At 60.2% G+C, this 11,386-nt stretch overlaps 1 protein-coding gene across 23 annotated transcripts in view; it reads right to left on the bottom strand.

Moving 5' to 3' along the window:
* Nucleotides 1-11,386, bottom strand: part of TCF3 (transcription factor 3) — a 50,732-nt gene continuing 39,346 nt past the window's right edge. For 7 of the 23 annotated variants that reach the window (XM_021378400.1, XM_021378401.1, XM_021378415.1 and 4 more), the window contains 12 exons: nt 9,610-9,712; nt 9,278-9,417; nt 9,039-9,165; nt 8,324-8,472; nt 7,692-7,770; nt 7,130-7,203; nt 6,510-6,713; nt 5,754-5,877; nt 5,228-5,390; nt 4,003-4,241; nt 614-758; nt 1-347 (listed from right to left, as the gene is read on the bottom strand). In XM_021378400.1, coding sequence (XP_021234075.1) covers nt 616-758; nt 4,003-4,241; nt 5,228-5,390; nt 5,754-5,877; nt 6,510-6,713; nt 7,130-7,203; nt 7,692-7,770; nt 8,324-8,472; nt 9,039-9,165; nt 9,278-9,417; nt 9,610-9,712 — 1,545 coding nt within the window. In that variant the 3' untranslated portion in view covers nt 1-347; nt 614-615. Of the gene's footprint in view, nt 348-613; nt 759-1,451; nt 1,679-4,002; nt 4,242-5,227; nt 5,391-5,753; nt 5,878-6,509; nt 6,714-7,129; nt 7,204-7,691; nt 7,771-8,323; nt 8,473-9,038; nt 9,166-9,277; nt 9,418-9,609; nt 9,713-11,386 lie in introns of those variants that run through there. The other 16 variants (XM_021378407.1, XM_021378420.1, XM_021378409.1 and 13 more) reach the window with 13 other exon arrangements.

Below are 11,386 nucleotides of genomic sequence, written 5' to 3'. Positions count from 1 at the left end.
AAAAAAAAAAAAAAAAAAGAAATGTTAAGCTTAGGCACAATTTTGCTGCTGGCTGCTTGTGAACAAGCCAAGAGAACACGCCACCCTCTCCTAAACTGAGTGATATGTATTGACTGTTCGGCGCTTTAGACTTAAGGCAATTTTTGTTTTGTTTGCTTTCGTTTTCGGACCGAGTGTTTTTGTTTTTTTTTGTTTTTTGTTTTTTTTTTCCAACCCCTTACGTCACGCCAGGATCCGTCCGCCTGTGTCAGTATGAGCAGTACGACAGTTCATGGTGCCAGGAGGTCGCGGGTCACAGCGTGGGTTTGCTTCCTCCGGGTCTCCGTGTCCAGAGGGGACGAAACGATCTGAAAATCCAAGCGAGAAAAGCCCCAAGTGAGAACAGGAACACAGCGCTGGCCCCACGCCGCAGCGTCGCCTCTGGGGGACACGTCAGCCCCGAGGGCTCAGTGTGGCTGCGATGCAGCTGAGATGTGGGCTCGCTGTTTTTGCCTCTTTTTTTTATTCCCATTTGTTATAAATACGGGCAGTTTGTCCACCAAAGGAGGAGGGCAAAGAGGAGCGCTGTATGCACGGGTGGGACGGAGACCCGGCTGGGACTGGGGAACGCTACCTTTACATGTGTCCAACGGGGTTGTGACCGTCTCCGAGACCAGGATGAGAAGCTGAAAGTGTCATCTGGGGGTCTCCCACCACTCCGGACACTTTCTCCTCTTCCCGACGCTTCAAGCAGGCCGCTTTGGGGTTCAGATTGCGCTCTGTGCCAAAAACAGCAGGGGAGGGGAGGGAGCGAGCTCAGCCCGGGCAGCGGCGCCGTGCGGGGCGGCAGCGTCCCAGGAACGAGGACAGAGGCACGGGACAGAACGGGACATGCGAGGTGGGAGCTGCTCTCTGCCTGCTCCTGCAGCGCTGCAGGGACGTGGTTGGGCTGCGCTCGAGCGAAACCCCGCACCCGGCCGAGCGCTGCAATCTGAGCGCTGCAATCTGAGCGCTGCAACCAATCAGAGCGCTGCAATCAGAGTGCTGCAACCAATCAGAGCACTGCAATCAATCAGAGCACTGCAATCAGAGCGCTGCAATCAATCAGAGCGCTGCAATCTGAGTGCTGCAATCAATCAGAGCGCTGCAATCAGAGCGCTGCAATCAGAGTGCTGCAACCAATCAGAGCACTGCAATCAATCAGAGCGCTGCAATCTGAGCGCTGCAACCAATCAGAGCGCTGCAATCAGAGCGGAGCGAAGCGAAGCGGAGAGCTGAGCTTTCCAAAGGGATCCAGGAGCCAAATTCCCACGAAGAGCAATGGGAAAAGGGACAGAGAGGCTCCAAGAAGTCAAGCCCGGGTTGTGGCTTTGGAAAGGTCAGCGCACGGGAAGCAGAGCGGCAGCAGAGGTGCGCGCGCACGCAGAGAATGGGGAGAGGGACCCCGAGTGCACCTCCGGCAGTTTCCATACCTCGTACTTGCTGCTCCAGGCCCAGAATGACCTGCACCGCTTGCTGGAGGATGATCAGTTTGGTCTGTGCTTTGTCCGTTTTTAAGTGCATCTGACACATGCGTCCCAGTTCCTTAAAGGCCTCGTTAATGTCCCGCACGCGCACCCTCTCCCTGGCGTTATTGGCCATTCTCCTTTCCCGGTCCCTCAGATCTTTGTCCTCCAGTGATAAGGCCTCGTCTGTACTGCTGGGTTCACAGCACCACAGGGTTAGTCAGGGGGGTGCTCCGGGAGAGGGGGCAGACGTTGCCGTGCTGGTAGTGCTCCTGCTGTCCACTGGAAGCGGCCCAAGCGGCCCTCGTTTTGCAAAGCCAATTGCTGCGGGTGCTGCTGGGGGGGGTCCGGGCTGTGGGGGCTTCTTGTCCCCTCTGCAGCTATGGGAGGTGCTGCCAGCGCGGGGCGGGGGGGTGTGGGCGCAGTGGTGACAGATGCACCCCGTGTACAACGTCACCGCTGTTTTGTCTGCAAAAGTTTGGGGATTTGGGGCGTGCCTCGGCCCCAAAACATTGGGTTTATCCCCCAAGATGACGCCCAAACCCCTCTTCGTATGACATTTGCAGCCAAGTGTCCCAACAAAGGGTTTGTGCCCCAACCCTCTGATGGGTGCGGGCAGCACCGGGGTGGGGGCCAAGCACCCCTGGGTCACTTTCAAGTGCACCGAACCCGGCTCATCCCAGTCAGCCCAACCCCCCCAGCAGTCTGGAAGGGGGAATTTACTCTTCCAGGCAGGGATGGGAGCCTGGGAGAGCTCCTGCCACCGGCAGCACCGTGCTGGCAGCACCTTACCCCATGGCATCGCCGCAGCCCCATGACCCCCGCCGTGCTGTACAGACGACCTTCTCCCCCAGAGCAAAAATTCTCACCGGAATGCCCCTATCTGAGGGTCCTGGGTGCCAGCCTTGTCCCTGTCCTGTCCTCTCCTCGCTGTCACGGTGCCCGGTTGGCACAGCCATCGCCTCTCCAGCAGCCGGGATGGCCAGGTAGCGAGGCCACCTCCAGCCACCCCAGCAGTGACAATGCCCACTGCTCCCAGCTAATGCTGGGGGCCCGGACGCACCCCAGGTGGGCTGCAGCTGTCTCCCTGTCGTGCTGCTGGAGCTCTGCAGGGCCACGCAGCGTCCCCTAAGGATGCACAGCACCACGATGACACAGCCTGGTGTCACCTGGTGTCACCAGCGAGCCGGCTCCCTGCAACAAACACCTCGACCCGCTCCTTCTCCTGCCTGCCCCATCTGCCACCAACCGCAGCACAAAGTCACCTGGCAGGGCACACGGGGACGCCACGGCCCCGCTGCACGGAGGGATGTGGGGTCGGCTTCGCTCCATCCCGGAGCAGAACCAGCAGAGCAGTGACACCCTATCTGCCTGCGCTAAAACCTGCACGTGGGGCTCGGTGTGCGTCCCCAGCTGTGTCCAAGAAGGGTTTAAAAAGGGACAAGCGTGGGAGACCAAAGTGAACACGGTGCCAACTCTGCCTGACCCGGCCCCCCCGCCGCCCCTCGGCTCCTGCCTCCGGCCGCAAGCAGCAAGTACAAGGTAGAGAGTGGGACCACCGAGAGGTCACGGCTGGGGACTGTCTGTAGGAGATCGGAAAGAACAGAATCAAAAAAAGAAAAAAAAAAAAAAAAAGTAAAAAAAAAAAAAAAAAAAAAACGGGGGAAAAAAAAAAAAAAAAAAAAAAAAGAGACAGGAAAAAAATATGTTACGGAAAGCAAAAAAAAAAAAAATAAATTACAAACTGAAGAGAGGCACAAAGGACTCCAACATCAATGCAACAGCAGAGGCCAGCAGAGAGGAGCACAGCCAGGCACAGACCGCGGGTTCGTGTGTTACAACAGCCTCTGCAGAGAGAAAGGGGTTAACCTGCCCGGCACCGGGAGGTGGGAGCATGCACTGCGGGTGCGGAACAAAGCAGCAAAGTCCTCTGGAACCTCCGGGCTCCGCTGTGCACACGCTGAGCTCCTGGCATGGATGGGAGCGCGGCTCCGCGCGGCTCCGGCGGCCCCCAGCGCTTTGCTGGGGGGGAAGAGCTGGCAGCTCCCTGTGCTGCAGGGTGGAATGGGTTTGGGGGGCGAGGGGGGCTGGGATTTGCTGTTGGTTTGGGGTGGGGGTTTTGTTTTTTCTGTTGGGGGAAAGCAAGAGGTGGTGCCGGGGCTGCGGGTGCCCCCAGGGGGAGCGGCATGCAGCACGCGGCGGGGAGCACAGAGAGAAGAGCGGGGATGCGACAACAGAATCAAATAATAATTAAAAAAAAAAAAAAAAAAGGAAAAATAAATTAAAAACAAAACAAAACAAAACAAAAAAGGACCAAATAAATAATAATAATAATGATTTAAAAAAAAAAAAAAAAAGGCATCGACAGCCTCGGGAATGCAAGGGCACAGGGGAGAGAGAGCGCAAGGCACCACAGCACACGTCACAGAGACAGACAGACAGACAGACAGACAGACAGACAGACAGCCCCGTGCCGATCAGATACGTCCAATATCACCACTCCGGGACCCTCACTGACCTCTAACTTGTTGCTCCAGGTTCAGTATGACTGATACGGCCTGGTGGAGGATTAGCAGTTTGGTCTGCGGTTTTTCGCTGTTTAGGTGGAGTTGGCACATGCGTCCGAGCTCTTTAAAGGCCTCGTTGATGTCACGGACCCGCAGGCGCTCACGGGCATTATTGGCGACCCTCCTTTCTCTCTCTCTCTCGGCTTTTTGCTCTGGGGGAAGAAGATCGTCCTCCTCATCCTCATCTTGACTAATGGTTTAAAATAAGAACGAGACAGGGACATTCCTCGCGTGCACTCTCAGCACTGGTCAACTCACAGACAAGAAACACACACGGCGGCACCGAGACGTCCCCCCGCCGCGGCACGGGGACATGCAGTGACATGGAGAGCAGCGTTAGGACTCTTCCTCTTCCTCCCTTTTTCTTTTTCTTTTTTTTTTGGGGGGGGGTATACACAACAAATAAAGAAACCACAACGCCGTTGGTGAGGCACCGGCACAGGCTGCCCAGGGAGGTGGTGGGGTCACCGTCCCCGCTCAAGGACCGCGGCGGAGAGATGTGGCACCTGGGGACGTGGTCAGTGGGGATGAGTTGGGGTTGGCCATGGTGATCTGAGAGGTCTCTCCCGACCTGAATGGTTCTGTGGTTCTGTGATTTAAGGCGTGAGCTGTCCCTGGGAGGTGTGTGCTGGCTCCGAGGAGGTGCTGGGGGTGACCCCGGTGTCACAGATTTGGGTGGAGGGCAGGAGGTGGCTGCTGGCCAGCAGGGTGACCAAGCTGACGGCGAGGCTGGGGACAGGCCAGCACGCTGCCAGGCCCCCCCCCCCGACCCGCTGCCATGTCTGGCTGGCTGTGACGGGGGATACAGGAGCCTGAAGCAGATGGAACAGCAGCCTGAAGCATGGAGGGGCTGGAGCCTTCCCTCTCTGCCCAGGGATGCTGAGTGCCTGGGCAGGGCCAAGAGCAATGCCCTGAGTGAGCACGGCCCAAACCCTCTGCTTTATGAGCACGAGAAAAGCCCACAGTCATAAGGACAGCAGGGCAAGTGGCTGGGAGCCTTCCTGGCATGGCTGGTCCCAAAGCCCAGGCTGTTCCCCTCTGAGGCTGGGCAGGGGCCGCGGGTCCGCACCACAGGATGGGTCCCAGTGTCACCAGGCTGAGCCCAGTGCCTGGGGGTCACTGTGGCCGTACTCCAACCCAAACGCCTTCAGAGCAGTACAAAGTGAAGGGAGAGACCTGTTCAAAGAGCACCTTGTTCTATTCCGGGAGGGTTTCAGCTCCTTCTTCTCCTCTTCCGAGTTATCCGCCACTGATGTGTTCTCCTCATCCTCCTTCTCTTCCCTCTTTATTTCGTTGGTTCCTGAGGAGACGCTGCTTCGCCCCAGCCCCCCCGACAAGCCTGCCAAGAAACAGGGGTTGGAGGGGGCTGGGGGTTTCCATTGACACAGCCCCATGTCCCCATCTCACCCTGTTGAGGGGGCTCTCCAATTCTGCATTTCCCCCTCCACTCCCATTTCACCACTCACATCTTCCAGAGCCAGAGCCCACCCTTCCCCAAGCAGTGCAGTGCCCGGGGTCCCACTGTACCCACAGCCAGAGGGGCAGGAACACGCAACACGAGCCAAAAGCCACATTAGAGACCTCTGGGAAAGGTGCAGTGGGTGAAGTGGGTTCTGTGAGAAGCCCTGAGCTGGATGTGGGGTGACCCCAAACCGCGGTGTTGAGGGGGACTCGTGCGTGCCCAGGTGCAGAGCTGCCTTACCGCTGTACGTGTCCTGCTGCCTGTTGAGGTCGGGGAGTGAGCTGGGCTGTGACGGAAGTGTGACATGGTTGTGGAGCATGCTGGGGGTGCTGGACAGCCCGTCTTCGGGGTGACCTCCTCCCACCTACAGCAGAACGAGCAGAGCAAGCCTTGAGGGGTGGAAGTGTCAGGGCCAGCACAGGTGCCCCCGCACAGAGCCACGTGTTCTCCATGCAGGAGAGAAGAGCCAACCTGCCCTGGGGGCTGCGGGGCACTGGGCTGCAGCTCCATGCCCTGCCCATCGGCAGAGCCAAGCAGGAAGCCCCAGTCAGCGTTGAAATCCCATGGAAAAGCCTCTCTACTGGGATGCACGGCTTGTGTGCTGCAAAGGACGTTCTGCCTGGCTGCACTCATCTCCATCAGGCCCCCCACCGCCAGCAGAGCAGGGACACCCCAGCAGCACAGACCTCACCCCAAAAGGGCGAGGGCTGGGCAGCCTGCACCCCACCAGGCTGCACTACACTGGCAGGGGTTGGCAGCACAGAGCCAGCACTCCCACTGCTGCAGCTGGTTTGCAGCACGGGGCACATTGCTCTGTACCAGAGTCTGGGGAGCAAAGCACACCTGGTCCTGCAATGACACTCGCCCCAGCAGGGACCCAGGCCCACTCAGAACACGCTCCCGTGGTCACCAACCTCTTGGCAAAGGGGAACCAGTGCAGGACCCTACGCACCCGGGATGCCCACCCCACCGCAGCGCTCCCCATCCATCACTCACCAGGCTCGGGTGCCGGCCCCCCAGGGACATGACAGAAGCGGGGAAGGCCTGGCCCAGGCTGCCCACGGTGGCACTGTGTGCGGGCGCCGAGCCCAGCAGCCCGTGCATGTCCCCGTGGTTGCTCGGCATGGCGGCCGTCTGGCCCACGGCGTGATTCCTCAGCACGTGGATGGCTTCGTCCAACCTGTCTTCCATTTTGTTTTGCTGGAAGGAGGGGACGGAGAGAGGAATCCGTTAATGTCTGCAAAGCCAGCAGCCCCTCGCAGCTCAGTGCTCAGGCTGCAGGGCAGACGTGGGGACAAACCACCCAGCCCTGACAGTGCCACCCCCAGGGACATCAAGGTGTCACAGGAGCAGCTCTGCTCTGACACAGCGAGCAGAAAGCTGGGCTGGACCCAGTGGTGTGGACGGGGGTCAGGAATCAGTGCTCAAATCTGCTTGGCTGCATCCCACCAAATATTAAGGTCCCTTAAGGGCTCCTTAAGGTCCCTTCTGACCCACACCACTCTGCCAGCCAACCCTCCCCCTTCAGATCCTGGGGGAGAGGATTTTACCGATCCCACCACCCCCAGGAACACAACGAAAGGAGAAGAAGAGGAGCGAGGAGATGTTTCACTTACTAAAGTGTGGAGGCTCCCTTCGTAGCTGGGAGATAAGGCACCCTGTCCGCTCGCTCGAGACCACTGGGATGTGCCTGGGAACAAACGGGGACAGCTTGGGACTGGGCACAGCAGCCGCTAGGTGGGGCTGGAAGCTGGGCCACCATGGCATGCACTGGGCCACCAAAACACTGCATGGGGCCACCGAGGTGCGGAGCAGCAGGTTGGTGGCTCTGCACCCATGCACCGAGGGAATGGGCTTTCATCGGGCACTGAAATGGTTTCGCAGCAGCTCTGGCTGCTTCCCAGTTCACACTGGGTTCATCCCACAGGGACAAATTTCCCGAGCCCCACTGAGATGGGGCGTGCAGGGACAGGGCTCCCCCAGGAGCCTGGGGGGTGGCAGAGATGCTTTAGCTCGCTCCCCTGCTTTTAAAAATAAATGGGATTTGGTGAGATTGCCCAAAGCGCGGGGTCTGTAACGAGGGTTTCTTTGGAGCTGATCTGGGAAGCACGACGCCTCACAGCTCCTGGCAGCAAAGCTCATGGGGCTCTTGACACAAGGAGCAATGTTGTCACCTACCTGCAAGGCCCTGCGGGGAGCCGACTGGTGTGGAGGGGTTTGACGAGAAGTTATTGCTAGAGTGATCTGGGGAATAAATCTGGAGGAAGAGAAGCAGGACACGGTCAGCAGCGCTCAGCCCTGCGCTAGCACTCCCCTTCCCCAGCGCTGCTGCACGGACCGGTGTGTGCCCCTCCTGCCCCACTGCCAGGCCCCTTCCCCCCCCAGCACCATGTGCCTCTGCCCTGCGTTATCCCTTCTTGGTTTCTAATGCTGGAGGGAAGCAGGAACCCCGCAGAATAATTGTGGGGTGCAGTGCTGAGCGTCCCTCAAAGCTCCAGGCAGAAGCAAAAGTCCCTGTGCTGAACGGGACAGGGGCAGCCTTGAGCTCTGCCGGCCCCACAGCAGAGGACGCTGCTCCCCAGTGGGACAGTGCCCTCCAGCCTGCAGCAGCACACTTAGGGACTGGGCACCAGGACTGACCCACCAGTCCCACCAGGAGGGCTGTGTGGGCACGGGTCTGCTCATGGGACCGTGGTAACGCCCCGTGCCTCGGGTTCCCCATCTGCTCAAAGGGGTTTTTGCACAGCGCCGGGACTCAGGGTGGCAGCTGTGTTTGTTTGGGGGTGCAGAGGTTCCCCCAAACTTCTCACGCGTCCATCTTCCCACTGCCGAGATGGTCCTCGTTGCAGAGGGAGGTCTGCAGGGGCAGGGAACAGTCGGGGATGTGCAGCAGCTCTTACTGAAGCTAGTGCCTTCCCAAGGGCGTCTCCCGAGCTCCCAGCCGTGGTTCCTCTGTTACCTGTTGACAGAGGACACAGACATCAGTGCCAGGCACCGGAGAGCTGCTGGGACAAGGCTCCTCGTACACATCCTTCCCGAGGCGGTTCCCTTTCCCTGAGCAAACCCTTCCCCAGGAATCCAGGTCAGGATGCTCATTTCCCAGGGAACGCGAGCTCATTTCGGTAACGCGTTTTGTAATGGGCTCAGCAGGGTCAGAGATTAAAGCACCCAGGGGTTTAATGCGGCATCTGAACGTCGCGCTCAGGATTTGGATGAACGGCTTCACGCTGCCTTCCCGCAGCCCAGGTGCCAATCCTGCCACTCACATCACGGCATCTCCAAGGGCTGATTCCACAAACCCTGGGCTCCCCCCAGACCCACTCTGCTGCTTGCCAAAGCCCACATCCACCTCCCCACCCCGTTCCCCGGGGGCCGCCCGGGCACCCAGCAGGGGTGAGCTGTCCCCTGTGTGACACAAAAGGGATCAACAGCGTCCAGGTATGCAGATAGGGGCACCCCAGCCCTGATACTGGGGCTTTGGCTTTCCAGCTCGGTCCCTGCGTGGCAGTAGGGTGCCCCACGTACCCATCATGGTGTCGGTCCCGCTGATCGGCGGCGTGTGGCTGGAGACGCCGTACGGGGTGGAGGCGGAGGAGAAGCCCGACACGGAGGGCAGCCCGCCGTTCACCTCTCCTGAATGCAGCTGGTAGTTCTGGAAAGAGGGGACAGCGGGGTGAGGAGGGGGCTGGGGGAGGCCGTGGGGCTTCGGCCACTGACCCGGCCCCAGTGAGGGGCTCTGGGGGGGGGACGGCTGGGGACGTTACCATGCGTTCGTGCTGATGTAAACTGTTGAAGCCGGCGGACTGCGGGAGCGGGGAGGAGGAACTGCCCAGCATGGCCCCGTAGCTGGACTGGCTCATGGCACCGGGGGAGCTCCACAGGTCTGGCGAGTTGTGGAGCCCGTCTGGAAGGAAAGGAGGAGCTGTGAGCAGGGTTAGGGGTCCTGGAACACGTCCCGTCCTGAGCAGGGGCTGCATCCACCCCCGCCATGCCCTGCAGGGCCCCCAGGGCTGCTCTAGGGCACCGTGCGCGCTCCAGCCCCGAACCAACGCGGTGCAATCCCCCCCGTTGGCCGTGCTGCGTGCCAGCCACTCACCCGCCATATAGAAGGCTCCGGGGTACACAGTGCTGGGAGGTTTCGAGGGGGTGTATCCAGCCGGATCCCTGCTGTAGTCATCACCTGAGTTGGATGGATACACCTGCGAGGCAGAGAGGGGAGAGGAGCAGCGCGTTACCCCGGGGCTCAGCCCACCCTGAGCAGGGGACGGAGTGGGACAAAGCGATGGGGACAGCACCAAGTGGAGCGGCCCGGGGCTGGGGACGCAGGGCAGAGCCTGGCAGCCTGTGCCTTCCCGGAACGGCGCCCAGCAGGCTGCACTGGCCCCAGTTTCGGTGCGCTGCTCCGGTTCCTGTTTCTGTGGTTATAGCTTTTTATGAGCAACCACAAACGCCATCGTTTCTGCATGCAAACCCGCGCCCAAGGGCATGGGATGGGTCGGGACAGCGAGCCCTGGGGACCCCATCGCCGTGCCCCCACCCTGCGCTGCGTCTGCACGGGAACCTGCAAGCAAAGTGCAGCTCTGTGGCACTGCAGCGTACCCCAATCACACCCAGCAGCAGCACAGCCCTGAACTGTAGCTCTCACGGGGACCCCAAACCCCTCCGCATGCGCTCACGCACGGGGGTCAGCTGCAAACCACTGGAAATAGGAGGGGGGTGGGGGCACGGCCCCTCGTGCAGGATGGCACGCAGCACTGCCAGGTGCTGGCGGCTCTGCTCGCCTCCGTGATGCAAAAGAGAAGATTGGCTTTCCCAAAACGAACCGAGCCGGGCGGCGGTTCCCATTTCCGAGCGCAGGAATTCAATGCGCAAAGAAACCGAAAGGCCGCTCGCCATGACGTGAGAACCTTTGCTCGCTGCCTATTTTCGTCCCCCCGGGGCCGTTTCATTCCGAAACCAAGATTTGATTTTTGGTCGGTTTCGATGCCCCCGAAAAGCAGAGGTGGGCGCGGGGGCTCTGGGAACGCTCCCCCTGGAGCACAGCGCTTCGTCGCGATGGGAACGGGTGCTCTGTCCCAACCCCCCCCCCCCCCCCCGACCCCCAGCTGGGAACCCACACCACCGAGGGCAGAGAAAACCACGCTCTATTCCTCCGATCACCCAACACGCTGAGAATTTCTTTCTTTTTTTTTTTTTTTTTCCTGGAGCGGGGGGGGTGGTGGGGGGCGGATTGAAAAAAGCTCTGACATGGGCCGGTGTTAAAATTAAATGCTGCTTTTTCCCTTTGTGCCCCAGGTTCCTGCTTCTCAGCCCTGCTTCTCTCCTCCCGCTTCCCCTGTGCCACGCGGTTCCCCCTGAGCCCATCTCCATCCCCGGGACGAAGCAGACCCCCCAACACCCCCCTGCAGCCATCAGCCCCTCCAGCCCCCGTGGCTATGGGGCTCCTTGGAGGGGGGGGACGGACACACAGACACTCTGCCCGACATCAGAGCTGGAAGCAACTGGCCGTCATCCGTGGCAATGGGAGGAAAAAAAGGGAAATAGAGGGAAGGGGAAAACCTGATGGGCGCTGGCAGCTGCCCACCAGCCCTCGCTGAAACCCACCCCCACCCCCACCCCCGAAATTTGCTTTCTGCACCGCGCCGTGCACGCGGGGCCGGGGGGACCGGGGTTGGGGGAGAGAGCTGGGAGGGGGGTGTGGAACGGAGGAGGAGGAGGAGGAGGGCTGCGAAGAATGGAGAATCCAGTAAATTGACTTTTCCTCTAATTTGATTAAATAGCGGGAGCTGGGACGGGGAGGGGGGGGGCGAATGAAGCACGTCTAATGGGCCCCGCGCCATCTGCCAGGGGCTGGCGCCCGGCCAGCGCGCGAG

The sequence above is a fragment of the Numida meleagris genome, chromosome 27, assembly GCF_002078875.1.
Source record: "Numida meleagris isolate 19003 breed g44 Domestic line chromosome 27, NumMel1.0, whole genome shotgun sequence".
Classification (NCBI taxonomy): Eukaryota; Metazoa; Chordata; class Aves; order Galliformes; family Numididae; genus Numida; species Numida meleagris.
The sequence above is the reverse complement of the archived record's forward strand: the minus strand, read 5'-3'. Positions and strand labels throughout refer to the sequence as shown.